At 37.9% G+C, this 19,431-nt stretch overlaps 1 protein-coding gene and 1 long non-coding RNA gene across 11 annotated transcripts in view; one reads left to right on the top strand and one right to left on the bottom strand.

The window, feature by feature from the left end:
• The window catches only part of USP3 (ubiquitin specific peptidase 3), a 98,478-nt gene that overhangs the window by 10,825 nt on the left and 68,222 nt on the right, over positions 1-19,431 (bottom strand). For all 3 annotated transcript variants that reach the window (XM_040643137.1, XM_040643138.1, XM_040643139.1), the window contains 2 exons: positions 18,894-19,000; positions 18,655-18,735 (listed from right to left, as the gene is read on the bottom strand). In XM_040643137.1, coding sequence (XP_040499071.1) covers positions 18,655-18,735; positions 18,894-19,000 — 188 coding nt within the window. The remainder of the gene's footprint in view (positions 1-18,654; positions 18,736-18,893; positions 19,001-19,431) is intronic.
• LOC103679104 overlaps positions 1-19,431 on the top strand; it is a 38,786-nt gene that overhangs the window by 6,446 nt on the left and 12,909 nt on the right. For 3 of the 8 annotated variants that reach the window (XR_005838162.1, XR_005838165.1, XR_005838164.1), the window contains exons 2-3: positions 9,878-10,006; positions 14,619-15,655. This is a non-coding gene — a long non-coding RNA (uncharacterized LOC103679104). Of the gene's footprint in view, positions 1-9,877; positions 10,007-14,618; positions 15,656-16,125; positions 16,228-17,374; positions 17,481-19,431 lie in introns of all 8 variants that reach the window. The other 5 variants (XR_572849.2, XR_572852.2, XR_572850.2 and 2 more) reach the window with 5 other exon arrangements.

Consider the following 19,431-nt stretch of genomic DNA (forward strand, 5'->3'; position numbering starts at 1 on the left):
GACAGGTGTAAGGTGGTATTTCACTTGGTTTTGACTTGCATTTCCCTGATGATTAGTGATGCTGACCATCTGTTCACGTGTCTAGCCATCTGTATGCTGTCTTTGAAAAAATGTCTATTCAAGTCCTCTGCCTACTTTTTAATCAGATTTTTTGGTTATCAGGTTGTATACGTTTTTAATACAGTTGGGATATTAACCCCTAATGGGATAGATCATTTGCAAATACCTCCTCTCATTCAGTAGGTTGCCTTCTTGTTTTGTTGGCTTCCTTTGCTGCACAGCAGCTTTTTATTTTATTGCTGTAGTCCTAAGAGTGTGTTTTTGCTTTTGCATCCTGCCTCAGGAGACCGATCCATAAATATGGTGCAAAGGGTGATGTCCAAGAGATTACTGTCTGTATTTTCTTTCAGGAGTTTTACGGTTTCAGGTCTGACATTTAGGTCTTTAATCCATTTTGAGTTTGTTTTTGTGTATGGTGTAACAAAGTGGTCCAGTTTCATTCTTTTGCACGTAGATGTCCTATTTTCCCAACACCATTTATTGAAAGACTGTCTTTTCTTCAGTGTATATTTTTGCCTCCTTTGTTGCTGATTAATTGACCAAATGGGGTGGATTTATTTCTGGGCTCTCTACCCTGTTCCGTCGACCTGTATGTCTATTTTTGTTTTGATTAGGATAGCTTCGTACTACATCTTGAAATCTGGGATTGTGATACCTCTGCTTTGTTCTTTTCTCATGATTGCTTTGGCAATCTTTTGTGCTTTCATACAAACTTTAGGATTGTTCTACTTCTGTGAAAAATATCATTGGTATTCTGACAGAGATTGAATCCGTAGATTGCTCTGGGTAGTACGGACCTTTTAACAATATTCTTCCAAACCATGAACATGGTGTATCTTTCCATTTCTTTGTGTCATGTTCTATTTCTTTCGTCAATGTCTTAAAATTTTCAGAGTATAGCTCTTTCACTTCCTTGGTTAAATTTATTCCTAGGTATTTTATTCTTTTTGCTGCAACAGTAAATGGGATTGTTTTCTTTCTGCCACTTTGTTATTAGTTTTTGTGGTGGAGTCTTTAGGGTTTTCTATATATGCTATTATGTCATCTACAAATAGTGACAGTTTTACTTCTTCCTTACCAATCTGGATGCCTTTTTCTCTTATCTGATTGCTGCAGTTAGGACTTCCAGTACTATGTTGAATAAAAACGGTGAGTGGACATCCTTATCTTCTTCCTGATATGAGAGGAAAGGTGCTCAATTTTTCACTATTGAGCATGATGTTAGCTGTGGGTTTTTATCTTGAATGGATATTGTATTTTGTTAAAGCTTTTTCTGCATCTATAGAGATGATCATATGGTTTTTTTCCTTCCTCTTGTTAATGTGATATATCATATTGACTGATTTGTGAACAGCAAACCACCTTGCATCCCTGGAATAAATCCTACTTAATTGTGGTGGTGGTGGTGGTGGTGGTGGTGGTGGTGGTGGTGGTGGTGGTGTGTGTGTGGGGGGGGGACAGAGAGAGGGAGAGAGAGAATGATTTAAAAAGTTTTTTTGTTTTTAAGATGTTGTCAGAGAGTGAGCGCGAGAGAGCGCACACTAGCACTAGGGAAGAGCTGCAGGCAGAGGGAGAAGCAGGCTCCCAGCTGAGCAAGGAGCCTGATGGGGGACTTGATCCCAGGACCCTGGGATCATGACCTGAGCCAAAGGCAGATGCTTAGCCAACTGAGCCACCCAGGTGTCCTAAAATGTACTGTTGAATTCAGTTTGCTACTACTTTGTTGAGTATTTTTGCATCTGTGTTCATCAGAGACACTGGTCTGTAGTTTTTGTTTTTTTGTAGTGTCTTTGTCTGGTTTTGTTATCAGGGTAATGCTGGCCTTGTAGAATGAATTTGGAAGTTTTCCTCCCTATTCTATTTTTTGGGATAGTCTGAGAAAAACAGGTATTAACTCTTCTTTAAGTGTTTGATAGAATTCACCTGTGAGGTCATCTGGTCATGGACTTTTGTTAGTTTATTGATTACTGATTCAATTTCATTACTAGTAATTGGTCTCTTCAAATTTTCTATTTCTTCCTGGTTCCGTTTTGGAAGATTGTATGTTTCCGGGAATTTATCCCTTTCTTCTACATTCTTCAATTTGTTGCCTATAATTTTTCATAATATTCTCTTATAGTCCTTTGTATTTCTGTGGTGTCAGTTATATTTGTCCTTCATTTCTGATATTTACTGTAGTCCTCTCTTTTTCTTAATGAGTCTGGCTAAAGGTTTATCAATTTTCTTTACCTTTTCAAAGAACCAGCTCTTAGTTTCATCAATCTTTTCTATTTTTAAACATTTCCTTCTTTCTACTAGTTTTGGGTTTCATTTGTTCTTTTTTTAAGCTCCTTTAGATAAAAGTTAGGTTGAGATTTCTCACTTCTTGAGGTATGCCTATATCACTATTAACTTCCCTCTTAGAGCTGCTTTTGCTGAGTCCCAAAGATTTTGAATCTTTGTGTTTTTTCACGTCTCCATGTATTTTTTCATTTCTTTTTTATTTCTTCATTGACCAAGTGTTGTTTAGTGGCATGTTGTTTTGCCTTCATCTGTGTTTTTTCCAGATTTTTTCCAGATTTCTTGTAATGAATTTGTTTCATATTGTGTGTAGAAAAGATACTTGATATGATTTTTTTTTTTTAAGATTTTATTTGAGACAGAGCACAAGCAGGGGGAAGGGGCAGAGGGAGAAGCAGGCTCCCCGCTGAGAGGGAAGCCCAATGCAGGGCTGGATCCCAGGACCCTGGGATCACGACCTAAGCCGAAGGCAGATGCTTAACTGACTGAGCCACCCAGGCATCCCATTTGATATGATTTTAATAGACTTGTTTTGTGACCTTACCTGACCTATCCTAGAGAATGTTCATGTGCACTTGAAAAGTGTGCATTCTGCTGCTTTTTAGTGGGGGGATGTTCTGTATGTATCTGTTAGGTCCATCTGGTCCAATATGTCATTCAAAGCCACTGTTTCTTTATTGATTTTTCTGTCTGACTTATCCATTGATGTAAATGGGGTGTCAAAGTCCCCTACTGGTACTGTATTACTATCCATTTCTCCTTTTATGTCTTTCAATATTTGCTTTATGCATTTAGATGCTATTTGGGGTGCATAGATATTTACAACTGTTTTATCCTCTTGTGGCATTAGGTCCCTTTATGTGGTGCCCTTCTTTGTCTCTTGCTACAGTCTGTCTTTTAAAGTCCATTTTGTCTGATATAAGTATTGCTGCCTGGGTTGTTTTTGTTTCTTGAGGGGTTTTTGCTTCCATCTGTATGCTATGTTTCTGCGTCTCTTCACTTTCAGTCCGTGTCTTCAGGTTGGAAGTGATTCTCCTGTAGGCAGCACGTAGCTGGATTTTTTTCTATCCATTCCATCACTCTGTATTTTTTGATCGGAGCATTTAGTCCATTTGCGTTTAAAGTAAGCTTGTACTTACTGCCATTTTGTGAACTGTTTTCTGGTTGTTTTTATAGTACTCTGTTCCTGTCTTGTTCTCTTGCTGTTTTCCCTTGTAGCCTGACGGCTTTCTTTAGCGTTATGCTTGGCTTCCTCTCTCTTTAATTTTTGATCTGTGGCTACGACTGGGTTCATATACAACATCTTGTATATTTACCAGTCTATATGAAGTTGATGGTCCCGTAAGTTCACACACATTGTAAAAGCACCACAGTTTTTTACTCCCCCTTCATATTTTGTGTATATATCGTATTCAGCATCTTTTTTTTATCCCATGACTGATTTTCGTGGATAAAAGCTATTTTGTTACTTTTGCATTTTAACCTCCGTGATTACTACCTTTACTCTATATTTGCTTTTACCTGTAAAATTTTTTTCATTCATAATTTCCTTCTAGTTATGGCCTTTTCTTTCCACTTAAAGGATTCCCTTTAACCTCTAAGACTGGTTTCATGGTGATGGAACTCCTTTTGCCTGGGAAACTCTCTCTCTCCCCCTATTCTGAATGATTTGCTAGGTAGAGTATTCTTGGTTTGTAGGGGTTTTTTGTTTTGTTTTGTTTGCCTTTCAGCACTTTGAATGTATCTTGCCATTTTTTTCTGCCCTACAGTGTCTGCTGAAAGATCAGCTGATAGCCTTATGGGGTTTCCCTTGCATATAATTGTATATTTTTTTTCCATTTCTACTTTTAAAATTCTCTATTGTTGTTGCCATTTTAATTATTATGTGTCTTGGTATAGACCAACTTGGGTTCATCCTGTTAGCTCTCTGCTTCCTCGACCTGGATATCTGTTTCTCTCCCCAGATTAGGAAGTTTTTTAGCTATTTCTTCAAGTAAATTTTCTGCTTCCTTCTCTCTCTCCTCCCCATGAGATCTCTATAATGTGATGTTAGAATCCTTGATGTCACTGAAGTCCCTTAACCTGTTCTCAGTATTTTTCTTTTTTCTTCCCTATTTACATTGGCTGCTTTCCACTACCCTGTCTTTCAGATCGCTGATCTGTTCTGGATCCTCTAATCTGTTGTTGACTCCCTCTACTGTATTTTTTTTTTAAGATTTATTTTTGAGAAAGAAAGAGCAAGCATGAGTGGGAGGGGCATAGGGAGAGGGAGAAGCTGACTCCCTGCTCAGCAGGGAGCCCAATAAGGGCTCCATCCCAGGACCCTGAGATCATGACCTGAGCCAAAGGCAGCTAACTGCCTGAGCCACGCAGGCGCCCTCTGGTGTATTTTTATTTGCTATTGAATTCTTCAGCTCTCTGGTTTTTATATTTTCTATCTTTAAGTTGTCACCGCGTTCATCCACTCTTTTCTCAAGTCCAATGAGTATGTTTATGACCATTAGTTTCAATTCCTTATTAGATATACTGCTTATTACCATTTTATTTAGCTCTTTTACTGTGATTTTTTAATGTAATTATTGCTGAATACTATTTGCTAATTTTTAATTTTTTATTATTAGTCACCATACAGTACATCCCCAGTTTTTGATGCAATGTTCCATGATTCATTACTTGCGTATAACACCCAGTGCTCCATGCAATACGTGCCCTCCATAATACCCAAAACCGGCCTGTCCCAATCCCTCACCCCCCTCCCCTCTGAAGCCCTCAGTTTGTTTCCCAGAGTCCACAGTCTCTCAGGGTTCATTCCCCCTTCTGTTTACCCCCCTTCATTCTTCCCTTCCTTCTCTTACTGATCTATTTCTTATGTTCCATAAATGAGTGAAACCATATGATAATTGTCTTTCTCTGCTTGACTTATTTCACTTAGCATAATCTCCTCCAGTCCCATGTTGCTGCTTATGTTGTGTAATTGTTCTTTCTGATGGCTAATATTCCACGGTATACATGGACCACATCTTCTTAATCCAGTCATCTGTTGAAGGGCATCTCCGTTCCTTCCACAATTTAGCTATTGTGGACAATGCTGCTATGAACATTGGGGTGCATGTGGCCCTTCTCTTCACTACGTCTTTATCTTTGGGGTAAATACCCAGTAGTGCAATGGCTGGTACTGTGATTTTATCCTGTTCATTCATTTGGGACATATTGCTCTACTTATGTTTTGTAACTGTTTCTATCTACTACGTCGGTCAGCTCCATCTCCTGGTCTTGAAAGTGGTGGTCTTGTGTAGAAGAGGTCTGGGATGCTCTGCAGCACAGCGTCCCTCTCAGGTCACCAGAACCAGGGGAGTCCTCTATGTGGGCTACATGTGACCTACTATCGTGGGTGAGCTGCGACTGTCTTCAGCCGAGAGAACTGCTTGCTGTAGATGCACTGCTCAGAGTTTCGTCCCTATGCCACTGAGATGCCTGTCTGAGGCCACCCTGGACTCACTGTGGGGTGAAACCCACGTTCAATCTAGCTGCTTGCAATGAGCCTCTCTGCCACAGCTGAGGGGCGGGCACAGACGGCAGATTTTGCTTTATGCTTTTTTGAGAGGCTTAAAGGGTGACCACCAAGTGGTCCCAAACTGATTTATGCATAAGATAATGCAGTTCTCTCCTTTTCCTGTGAGGCCATGTGATAAACCAAAATACAACAGAAGATATGAAAGGCTCATTGGACAATTCATAACCAAGCCATACAAGCTGAACCTGGTTTTTCAAACACTGAATTTAAAAAATGGTGGCCCCAGCTGCCTCTAAGAGCCATCTTGTATTCTCACACCTCTCTCTGTTGCTGCCAAGGCTCAGGAGCCCGCAGGTGCTGCTGCCCTCAGACCATGAGGCAGCCTCACTGTCCCCGCTGCGTCAGAAGCTGTGTCCACAGGCAGCCTCTAGAACGTTTTAATAAAGAAGCAACATTATAAACCCTAGTTGGGTTAGCAGAGAACTACCCACATAGCCCTCTCCATATGGATTTTGAAAGCTGCTTTTTAGCTTTCCGTAAAACTAATGCCTATTTGTAATGACTTCTATGAGTTAAAACAATAACAACCCAGACTAATTATAAATTTCCAACTTTTTAAAAAGTTTTTTTAAAACTTTTTTTAAAAAGTTTTTTAGGGGCGCCTGGGTGGCACAGCGGTTAAGCGTCTGCCTTCGGCTCAGGGCGTGATCCCGGCGATCTGGGATCGAGCCCCACATCAGGCTCTTCTGCTATGAGCCTGCTCTCCTCTCCCACTCCCCCTGCTTGTGTTCCCTCTCTGGCTGGCTGTCTCTATCTCTGTCGAATAAATAAATAAAATCTTTAAAAAAAAAAAAAATAAATAAAAAAATAAAATAAAAAGTTTTTTAAAGCTTTTTTTAAAAAAAAAGGCTTTTAAATCAGTTTTTAAATAAAAATATCCTTGGGGCAGCTGGATGGCTCAGTCACTTAAGCACCTAACCCTTGATCTCAGCTCAGGTCTTGATCTCAGGGTCCTGAGTTCAAGTCCTGAGTGGGGCTCCACCCTCAGGAACCTCTTTGTACTCTTTGAATTTTCTCTGAATTCTACAATGAATATACAGACCTTTCTTTATGTCCTTTGATTTTTACTATTGAAACATACCTGCACACAGTTATTTCTTAAAGAGGAAGACTGCCTAGGTACAGCCTTTCTTTGATATTCACAGATTAGACACCTGCCATTTTAACCGTCTGAAGTCTGAATGACCCTGAAATGTGTTACAGTTTAGTTTTCTGCAGCAGCATGAAACAAACCGCACTTTTCAAAGCTAGTATGTGGAAGTAAATCACATGGCCAGTAAAACAGTCTACTAACTACCCGGCATTCACATCCCCGCAAAGCTTTATTGTTCTCCACTTACCTTCACACCTCCCATCTGAGGAAGCTGCTTAAACTTTTTTCATTTGTACTTTATTGCATTTCATGGGGGGGGGGGGGGATGCCATGATGGTTTTTGAAACTCCTAAGATTCTCAAGGGTTTCAGGGCATATATTTCACAAGTGTCAGTCTTCCACATTATATAAACTGTTAAATACACCCCTATGGACAGCAGGGAATAAAACTGGTTTGTTGATGTTATTAGATCCCCTTTATGCACTATATAAATTTAATTTAGCAAAGCAATAATTGAGATGTATAAATTAATCCACATTTTTGTTTTACTCCCCCAAAGCAAATATATAAAGGTGATAGAATAGGTTAAAAAATTCAAACATAAAAGAGCAGGAAAAAAGAAGTCACAGTTCACTTTCTTCTGGAATCCCTACCCCTAAGAAATCACTGTGAACAGACAGAATATACTGCTCGAGACTTTAATGCAAATGAATGCTTTTTATTTTACACAAAGGAACCATTCTATAGACCTAGTTCCACGGACAGTGTTTTGCTCCGCAGTACTTTGTGGCTATCCTTCCTGTGGCCTTGCCTACTGAGCAACTTTATCTTTCTTAATTACTACACAGTATTAATTATTAAACCAGTGCCCTACTAGTATGTAGGGCATGTAAAATGTTTGATCTCTGCGATAACAGAATGCTTCAATGAACATCTTTTACAGGTGTCATTGTCCGCATTCACAAGTAAAATTACTATGTCTAAGGAAATGCTCATTAAAAGTGGTACTCACTGTTGTCCCAAACCACCAATTTATGCTAACGCCAGTATGTGAGAGCGCCCTCTCCCGCACCTATGCTAACAATGGGTATTACCTATCTGTCATTTTGACCAATTCTACTTTACCTATACTTTCTTCAATATAAGCGAGAGAATACTTTTTCAGACGTTAAATCGACCGTTTGCATTTCTCTTCCTATTCATATACTTTACCAAGTACTCTTATTCATATGTCCTCTCCTTTTCTACTTTAAGGTGTCTTTCACCTTAATTATGCAGTTAAATTTATGAATTTTTTTCCTTTCCAGGTTCTGGTCTTGGTGAAAGTCTCCCCTACAAGATCAAAAAGATGTTTGCCTAGAGTATCCTGTAGTTTTATTTTTCATATTAGATTTTGAAACCTCAAATTAATTTAAGAAAAGATAGGAGTTAAGGATGAAATTAATGTTTTCACAAATTTTCATTTTCACTATTAATTTCTTTCTCTACGGACTTGAAATTTTTTCTTTGCTATTTAATAAATTCCCACATATACCTTTCTGCACCAGTACCTGCTAAATTAGCATGCATGGGACATTTCCTACCTTATCTCTATCCTGCTTCCTCATTTTCATTTAAAAAACTTCCTAAGCTTCTCTTAAGAATTTCTTTCTGTTGGGGTACCTGGGTGGCTCAGTCGGGGTCTGCCTTCAGCTCAGGTCTTGATCCCAGGGTCTCGGATCAAGCCCCCACCCCCATCCCGACCCCCCAGTTGAGCTCCCTGCTCTCAGTGGGAAGTCTGCTTCTCCCTCTCCATCCGCCCCTCCCCCTGTTCATGCTCTCCCTCTCTCTCTCTCTCAAATAAATAAAATCTTTTTAAAAAAATTTCTTCTTACAGAAGAACTTTTGAGCAAATTAGAATAAAGTTAGGGAGTGATTTGGAGGAAAATGGACATCTCTACCACATTGGTCTCCCTATTCAAGTATATGACATGGCTCTGTTTATTCAGGCTTTTTATCTGTTCTAATAATTTTCTTCATTTAGGTCTTACATATTTCTCTAATTTATTCTTAAGTATTTCTAAGATTTTACTGCTACTTGAATAGGATCTTTTGCTATGTGTAGTAAAGCAATTGGTTTTTTGCCTATTTTTTTATTTGGCTGCCTTATTAAACTTTTTAGCTCCCAGTTTAGAACTTATAAAAATAACACCTGTATTTAATTTTTTTTTTTAAATCGAGAGCTTTTAGAAAAGCAGGTCTCCTGCCTTGTCTCTCAGCAGAATTCCTCCTTGCTTCCACACTGTAACGGAAAATCATTCGTGCTTCATTGTTAACTATGAAGATCACTGATAACTGATGAAGATTATCTATCAAAAGCTAACTTTCTACTCCCAGCTTAATAAGAATAAGAGGGTTTTTTTTTCCTTCTTCTTTCAATCAGCAATGGATTTGAAATTTTATCAAAACCATTTTTATCTTCTCCCATTAAATTATATTTTCTAATATTCCCTCTGCAGGGGTTAGGCCACCCCAAGATGGGCCACTTTGACATGACCAGTATTTTGAGTTAAAGCAAACAAAATCCAGCAGGTTCAGGAAAACCTCTTACCTTCTCCTCAACTGCCTGCTTATTACCAGGAAGAGATTCCTCTTTACCGAAGAAACTTCTCTGCCTACGTAACAGGACAATGTTTGTTCTCCAAACATCTCCTCTCACCTTCCTACTAATGGTCTTTCTCCCCCTTTGTATCCTCAGACCCCTAACCCTCTCCTTAGCTCACAGAAGCCTCATGTTGCATGTCTTTGGACTTTCATGTCTGTGTCAATTCCCTGTACATACAAAACTAAATCTGATCTTCTATCTTGAATCAATCTGGTTCTCGTCCAGCAGGAAGAACCTTGAAGGGCAGAGGAAATTCTTCCTCTTCAACAGTTGAATAGTTAGCAGGATACTTTAACTTGCTGGACACGACTGCTACTGAGGTCCTTGGGACATCTCACATACACCCAGCAGATGGTAAGATTTTGTACCCTGTCAACCTCCCAGAATCTCTATCGATAGAGTCCGAAAGAGCAGGAGTGGTGAGAGTCCTTTTTCTTTCTTGATACATTTAAATTAGCAGGAGAAAATATTTGTGGAACCTAGTTCCTTGGGGTGAGTTATTAAATTGTGTAAATTGTCTCTGGTTAAATTTGGTAGAGTACTCTTGGTTATGGATTCATTTCCTCCCAAAGATAGTCTTTGAGTTTGTTTGGTGTTTTTGTTTTAGTTTTTTTGCCTGTGTTTTAAGTCCTTTGTCATTATGAACTTTGTGCACATAAAAGGTAAAGACTGTTGCTAAGGGACATTTTGGAAGCTAAAGCCCCCCAACGGGTGGGCACAGATCAAGCACTTAAAAACTACTGGAAGGCTCACTGCCTCGAGAAGACTGTCGTGAAAGGTAAGCTGGTCATGGAACAGGTTAGATTGACACTAGTCCACCTACTAACCTCAAGCAAACTTCCTTGCAACAAGGTACACTGTCCCTAATCCTGCAGCACATCCCTTGTGTTTTCGTGGGAGACCAGAGACCCCATTTTTACCATCCTTACTGCCTATGCAATGAAGGCCTTTGCTTTCTTAAACTAATTTTGGGAGCAAACTTTTAGATCATCGGGGCCATCAACTATGCCCTCTTTGGATGCCTCTTGCATCTTTGGTTCAGCCATTTAAAGACTTATTGGTTGGAGTTGCTATTAACAGATTATTCATCAATGGTCTTTAAATTGCTTATATTGAAAAGAAAAACATTGTATAGAGAGCTCTCAATTGTCTTATTAGTATAACGGCATGCCTTAGGGACTCCCTTGACAAGATGAACATAAGACTAAAAAATAAATGTCCACCTCTGAAGTAAAATTCCCTTAAAATCTGGCCTCATCTGGTCTGCCTTACACTCAGGTCATGATCCCAGGGTCCTGGGATTGAGCCCCACGTCTGACTCCCTTGGTTCAGTGGGGACTCTGCTTCTCCCTCTGCCCTTTGCCCAGCTCATGCTCGCTTGAGCTTTCTCTCTCAAATAAGTAAATAAAATCTTAAATCTGGCCTCATCTTTTTTTTTTTTTTTTTATCTCCCCTTTCCCAACGAGACTGATAGGGACCAAACCTCTATGTTCAAAGTATACAGGCTGCTCACATAAAAGCTGAAAGCCAGAAAACGAATTTAACAAAAGCACCTGAGACTGGCAATAAGGCTTGCTTTGCTCCTACCTTCTAGGGCTCTGTCAGCAGACTCCGCCAGCTTCGGACATCCCTATGTTTATGTACACTGCAGATGTACCCCAGCCACCCCTCCCTCCACTGAAAAAGAAGATCTTTTAAATTATATGTACACTGCAGATGTACCCCAGCCACCCCTCCCTCCACTGAAAAAGAAGATCTTTTAAATTATAAAGCCCTTTTACCCCTATTTTGAAAAGATGCTACCAAATTTACAGAGAAATGGGAAAGATTAATGATTATTCACTACGTCCCCTTCACAGAGAAAACGGGACCAAAATGTCTCCTAGGCCCTCCCACAAATGATCTGTGAAAGGCCAACATTCAGGGGCTAATAGAAGCCAAGGCTGAATTATGGATGCTGCAAGAAGGCTTTTGTTAAAAAATCTCCCTGATATAAAAAAAAAAAAACAAAAACAAAGTTTAGTTTAAAAAGGCAGGTCAATCCCTTGATATTCTAAGCTTTATCCAGTAAGACCATTGTTTCTAATTCCCAATCTGTACAAAACAAGTCAACGCCCACCCCTCTTTACCAATCCCTAAATCTTGCCTGTTCCCCTTAAAATGTTTGTAGCTATTATAAAATATCAGGATATTGGAACAAAACTGTCCTGTACTTAAACTTTAAAGTGCAGTTGCCCCAAAACTAAAAAAAAAAAAAAAAAAATTGGCATTCTCAGTTTCTTGAAATGATAAATCTTACCATGTTTAGCACAAAATCACCTGAGGCTGAAGAAAAAATGGGGGGAAGAGGCCTTTCTAAAATGCCTCTTGTGCCCAGTCTCCAGCACCTCTGGTAACAGGCAGATTTGCTCCAAATTTCCACCCTGGTGACAACATGGGACTCTTTCTCTTTTCTTGGTGATGTAAGTTTTCTAATCCTATCTTCTCTAGGACCTAAGAGCCATTCTTTGAAATACAAACTTTAGAGAAGTTTTTCATCAAAAAATAAAAGAGAGGTATTTAGAAACTGGGCCTTTAATCTCTCCACAAATATTAGTAAAAATAAAAGCTATAATATTTTGTTTGCATCTTGTCTGCGTGGGTCCACATGTTACAAATGTAAGATATTTTATCTTCAGATGGTATCACTAAAATTAATTTGTAAAAGAGCTCTTTTTAGTTGGTTTGAAGTCAAGCACTTCTAAGTACTGGGAATTCCAAAACTCAGAAAGATAGATGTTTTCCAAATTCACATGATCTGGAAAAATATTCAGTAATAAAGCTAATTTTAGGTTGGTGGTTTAATTAAAATGTCTTTAGAGTTACCAGCATTAAATATATGACTGTCATTCTACCTGTGTTTACTGAAAGCCCAATAAGTTCCTCTCTGCAAATTTATCAGAAAAAAACTTAGAATAATGACTGATTTTTGTCTAATGCTTCATGAAGTTTTGTGGGTAATCTAAACATAAGAACAAGCAAATTAAACAGATGTAAAACAAATGTAAATAAGATTATATAAATGAGATTAAAAGGTCTTAGGCAGGGATGCCTGAGTGGCTCAGTCGACTAAGCGTCTGACTCTAGATTTCAACTCAGGTCATGGTCTCAGGTCGGCCTCTGTGCTGGGCATGGACCTGCTTAAGATTCTCTCTCTCTCCTTCCCCTTCTGCACCCACCCCCCAACCCCTGCCAAAGAGCTTTGTAGGTAAACTTTTAATTATCTTCCAAACTCCAAAATCCTTGGTAACCTGACACTTTAAAGCTTTTAGTAAGTTAAATGATGAGTTAAATTTATTGAGAATATCTAAGTCCTTTCCAGATAAAGTAAAATAATAAAACATTAAGTACTGAACATAGGTTCAGAAAATAGGTTTCAATAGGTTATTTACTTGTGTCTTATTGCAGAGAAACTGAAGATAAGTATGGATCTGTTAATAAACCTGGTTTGTGCTTTACTGAAAAACTGTACTATGAAAAAGCACATTCTTAGAAATTATGAAATGTATTCACAAATTTGCTATTCTAAAGAATACTGGTATAACAGTTCAAAATTGCTTACTCTTAGTTTTCAGTAGAAATTAAGGTTTCTAAGAGTTAAGAATTCTAATAAATGTAAGACTACTAGAAATAATAAGGGAAACAATTCCATATGCAAGGAAAGAATGATGTGTTTTTGGTAGAAAAAGCTATGAGGGACAGGAATACATTTTTTGTTAAGGGAAAAGAAAATAATTTTGTCCTAAAGTGAAACTGGTTTTTTAAAGAGGGGAAAACTTAAAACAAGAGCTGAATGTAAAAAAGAAAGTTCCAAAAGGTTTATGGAAAAGGAATCTTTGGAAAGGGATTTTATGTGTGATCAGTACTGGCTAAGATTAGGATAAATTTAGTAAGTTTTAATATCAAAGATACACAGCAAAGTTGTCTTTTTAACCAAAAATTTCAAATTACAGATCTGCTCTTAATAAAAAACTGTAAACAAATGTTTTTCTTTACCTTTAAAGTTATCTGCTTAGAAATCAAGGATTCTGTGTTTTGCCAAAATAATTTCCTGTTTATCAGGTCTTTGATTCTTTAAGAAAAGTGAGTCTTAAAAGCTCATTTTTGCTCACAACTATGTAAGGTTCTATATGTTTGCCTTTTTTCCCTTTGAAATCTTTTATTATCACACTTTGGTTAGATAATTAAATACTGTTCCATAATGACCTGTGGTCTTGTTAATCAAATGTTCAAACTGTCTAATGTTTTTTTGACATACTTCCTAAAACGAATTCTTTTGACCACAATCTAAGGTGTGCCATATAGGTCTTAGAATATTTCATTGTCAAATAAGTGATACTAAAACCTCTTAGACTGTATTTATGTAGATATGTTAAGTGTTCTAAAATTGTATAAAACTCCTAGAAACCTGATGTCCCAGTATGTTGTTATGTGTTGGGAATCAGAGAAATAACCAAATTTCCTTGTCAACTTCCATGTCATCATGAACTCTAATACAGTTACTATTTTGCTCTGGTGGTACTATAAATGTGCCTTATCTTCAGTGAGACTCCTAAAAGAACTGTGAGTACAGGTTTCTGATAACCTTAAGTTCATAAAAACTGAATTCTTACCATAAAACTGGTAAGAATTTCTGAACTAGTGGAAAAACTGGATTCAAGCAAAACAGTAATATGGAACTGAAAAATTAAAAATTCTTTTATGACTTTTTAAAACATTCCTGCCTTTCTAAAATGCTTTGTTTTTCCAGATTTTAAATTGTTTTTCTTAAGCTAATTGACTTAGAGCTATTTAACAGAATATACCTTTGTGAACAAATTGAAACATTTATCTTTTTCCCTACCTGAACTCTCCAGAATTCAGAAACTCTAAGTATTCTTATATTTATTTGCATAAGTTCAATACAATTCTGTTCTCCTTGTAACAGGACACAACTGGAAACATTTGTTATATAACAAGGCTTTGACTGGAATGTCCTATTTGAGAGAGAGATGCGTAAACTCAGGTATGACCAGACAGCTGTAAGAAACCAGTAAAGCCCTCAAAAGTACCAGTTTGGTACCCTGCTTCCAGAGTTCCCAGCAGCCTTACCAGGTGAGTAAAGGTTGTCACTCCCTGGCAAATACAGGAACCTCAGGATACTTCGGGGACCTCGAGCAGAGAGGAACTCACCCCCACCTGTAGGTATTGCAGCAGAAGTTCTGATGGCAAGTATTTGGCTTGGCTTCTGGCCTCAAGAGGCTGTTAAAACTTCAATCAAGAAAAAGTTCCAGCAGGTTTTGAAGAATTTACCTTAAGCAACTGCTATTCTTACTGGCCTCAGGTAAATGATCAGGCCAAGTTTTTTTTTGAAACTAGACTTATTTTGCAAACAAATTAGTATTAATTCGGCTATCTATAAAGGGTGATAAAAGAGAAAATATGTTTCAGTAACACATCTGAGTAAATATCAGATTGTAATACTGTTCATTAGAAACTGGACTAAATCCTGATTTCTTCTACTTTCCTCCAGTGCCTAACTATAATTCTCCAAAGTAATGTTTTTATTTTTCTTCCAACCTTCTACGTTGGACCCATCTGAGAACTAAGACTGCCTTTGCCCTGAAGCCCTACAAACTAAATTTACGTAAACTTCAGAGAAATCACCACGACAGCTCACATACAGGCAATCTTCATGCCTGCTGCTCTGGGGGCCACTCAGAAAGATCACCAGAGACAGTCCAACTACAAGCCAGGAAAACCGGTCAGACTGCACTGAAGATGGTTCAAGCTTAACACCGAGAACTCTTGACTGACTACCCTCAAAATTCAGAAACTGATTTATAGTTTGATCCAGTCATTAACCACTGTTTTTGTTTCCACAGGAATGCCTTATTTAATACCTGATTGCTTGAACTTTAGGCATAACCTGCATCCCTGCCTCCCGAAATGAGTTTGAACTGACCTATTACCAGGCCTGGTTCGGTAAGACCAATCAACCAGCTAAATTTTAATGTGTGAAACTTCAGGGAAGTTTCAGAGCAGGAAACTGCAGAGGTCCGGGGCAGGGCATCCCAAGAGGGACCACTTTGGCATGAACATTATTTTGAGTTAAAAGCAAACAAAACTCAGCAAATTCAGGAAAAGCTCTTTACCTTCCTCTCAACTGCTTCAATTTACATCGGAAGGGAGAGCCTATACCAAGAAGTGACTATTAAGAGATTCCTCTTTACCAAAGAAACTTACCTGCCTAAGAGGACAAACGTCATTCTCCAAACATTTCCTCTCACCTTCCTGCTTAATGGTCTTTCTCCCCTTTGTATCCTCAGACCCCTACTCATCTCCTTAGCTCATACAGCCTCATGTTGCTGGGCTTCAGAATTTCATGTCTGTGTGTATTCCCCATACATACGAAATTAAACCGGATACTCTCCTGCTAATCTGTCTCCTGTCAGCTTGGTTCTTAGTCTAGCCAGAAGGACTTCGACAGCCAGAGAAAATTCTTCCTTCCTGATATAGCAGTCCTGCACTGATGGAAGAAATCCTACTTGATCTCTGTATGTTAATTTACTACAGTATTGGATTATACTTTGAGCTAATATTTCGTATCTGGTCCATAATAATATCTTTGCTTTTTTATGATATCTTGGTCAGATTTTAGAACTGGGATTATTTTAGCCTCTCATAATATGCATGTCATAATATGCATGTTTTTAGTTAAATCATTTCAAATTCCAGGGATCTTTCTCATATCATCTGTCCTTTCTAAATGAAAACTAAGCTTATCAATTAACATTCCAAAAAGCAAACAGGTAATCCTTGAATTAAATGTAGTCACGACTCCACCTGCTTAATAAATGTGTATCAACTAAAATTCATCATACTCTGGTTGTCCAAAAAAAGTCATACCCTTAATTGATAATAGTGGTAAACAGAAAGAATGACTCTACCATCTAGTTTTTTTAAAGCCAACAGTAAGCTCTTTAACAAAATAAGAATCAAGTCTGAAAATTCAGAGGAAAGCCGGCTAAGAATACAGGAAACCTGTTTCCATCCAAACCCGAAACCCCTCAGGATGATCTGGGCCCTGAAGCTAAATCCCAATCACATCAAATTTCAGTGAGTCTATGCCAAGAAAAATAGTACTTGGGAAGAAAGGCAAATGCCATTTGCCACTTGTTTGTAGTACCAATCAACCACTTAAGCTATGTCATACAATCTCCTCCCGGACAGTCTCAAGAAAGTCAGGTCTCTCAGTAGTAAAGCATTCTGGGATAGGTAATAAGTGAAATGCTACAGAGGACAAGAACCATATTAAATGACCAGTGCAGGATGGGGGGTACACAGTGCAGAAAGGAAGAAAGAAGCCTGAAGAAACCAGTGTCTCTGGGTCTTCCAAAGATCATCTGGACTGTTGTTTTATTTAGGAAATATTGTTAAATACATATCCACATATTTATGTTAAGGAATGTTTGAAGAAATTATAAAATGAAGCCATATCCAGTTTAGATTATAGAGTTTGAGGCTAATTCCTTTAATAATCTCTCACTGCTTTCCTCTCTAAACGATCAAATGTTTGTTTTATGATTAAGTTAGCTTGTACTCACATGCCATCAATATAAAGAGAAAATAATCTGACATCTGATACCAAGTATGTTTGTTGTGATATTTTCAAAACCTGTATTTCAAAACCATGTATTTTAGAGGGAAGAGGAGTGGTTGGAGCTTCCTTAAATTTCTTCTGTACTCCTGTTCAAAAGAGACCATCAACACTGCTACTAAGGGAAGGAACTGAAAGCATGTACAAAATGTACAGTCACTCCTTCTGTCTTTCCTGTCCAGTGTATATGACAGAAACTACCTGAGGAACAGGGCTACAAGCAAGACCTCTGTGCTCCTCTTTTAACAAGCCCAATGCACCTGTGACATAGAATTCTGCCTGTCCCTCCCCCAACAGATACATATATATAATTTTTTTCTTTTTGAGAACAAGCAAACGGCAGTAGAATAACTTGATTTCAGAGCAGTACTGCCCGATAGAACTTTCTGCAATAATGGAAATGTTCTCCATTTGTGCTGTCCAATATGGTAGCCACTAGTCACATGTGGTTGTTGATCACCTAAAATATGGTTAGTGCAACTAAGCAACTGCATTTTTAATTTATATTTTACCAACTATCTGTGATTTCACCATAGTGGACAGTGCAGTTTTAGACCAATTAGAATCTTTTGTAGGAAAAGACTGTGTGTGTATACACACACACATTTATTTATATATAAATAAATTCTTATGACAATATTCTCTATAACAGTTGAAGAAAAAATTACTTTTAGTCAACAGACAATTCAGGGTAGAAATTGTTATTTGCCTTCAGTATAGAGTTACTTAATGATAGAACACACATTAGGCCTTTCTTTTTCCTATCCTAGTTTCTTTTTAGGATCAACAAGAACAGTTAGCCATTTTAGTGACTGGTCAGAGATCGGGTCGTTTTGCCTTGACAAAAGTAGTTAATGCTAATCAAGGAAAAAATCTGTTCCAAATCTCACAGTCTTGCAATTAAAAGCAGAGCCTCAGGCTTAACCAACAGATGTGTATCTCAATAGATTTCTAAAACTATTAATCATAGAAAAGAATAACACCGTAACTTATTAAACTTAGCTGAGTGTTCTTTCCTCCTATGGATACTAGTGGGACATCCACAGAATAAATTCCATTTCATTAAGTCAGAAGCAGTTTGTTACAGACTCTCAATTTTAAAATCAGTATTAAAGGTGAGAAATATCTTATGCTTAACTTAGTATCTCTGGCACCCATTTTTTTTTCTTTCTGTCTGATAGGAAGGAAATTCAGGTTTGACTTCTGTTAAATCATAACACGAATTCATTCAAGCAATTAACAACATGGCACAGATGGATGGAGTTTCTGAGTCTATTCAGTAATTTCAGAGGGAAAAAGTTCTACAACATTAAAGTATCTTTACCTCGTAATGAACAAACTGGTCCATTTTCTTGATTCTTAGAGCGCTTATTTCTGAACTGACTTGGAATATCTAATGAAAGGTCTTAAAAGGAAACAGGAAAATAGCTGTTAAAGGCATATACCACACTTAGGAAAGAATTGCAAAAATTGATGTATTTTTACATTTTTCTTGTACTGTCCTAAATTTTCAAAGGCAACATTAATACAATATCATATCACCACATGCCAAATATGTCTTACCTAGGAATGGGTCAAACTTTCTAGATTCTGTCCCACATATGAGGCAGTTCACCTCATTTTGGAGAATGCCTCCGAATATAGCTGTGACAACCGTAGATGCTCCATTTCTAAAGAAAATCACCACAAAGGAAAATATCTCAATAAAAAACTAAAATAACTGTGTATAAAAGCTGCTATACTTTGGGGGGAATATATCATTTATTTAATAAATAATTTATTATTTTAAATTATGAAATAATACAAAACCTTTAAAGCTATACAGAGGTACACCAAATAAAAGGTTTAAGCCACTGGCCTCCCCACAGCCCCACTTCCAATCCCACTAATTTCTCCAAAAGCCACTAACACTGGACATTTGCCATTACTAAACAGATCACATACGTGCCTATACTCAAGGCAAGAGGGCCCCTTTCCCCACAAACATATCCCTCACAAAAGAGAGAAACCACCTTATATTTAAATTTTTGCAAGACCTCTCACAGGGAGCACTCAATTACTTTACTTTGAATAACCTCGCTCAGAGATAGTTTGAGTTTTT

Source organism: Ursus maritimus, unplaced genomic scaffold (genome assembly GCF_017311325.1).
Source record: "Ursus maritimus isolate PB19 unplaced genomic scaffold, ASM1731132v1 scaffold_27, whole genome shotgun sequence".
Lineage (NCBI taxonomy): Eukaryota > Metazoa > Chordata > Mammalia > Carnivora > Ursidae > Ursus > Ursus maritimus.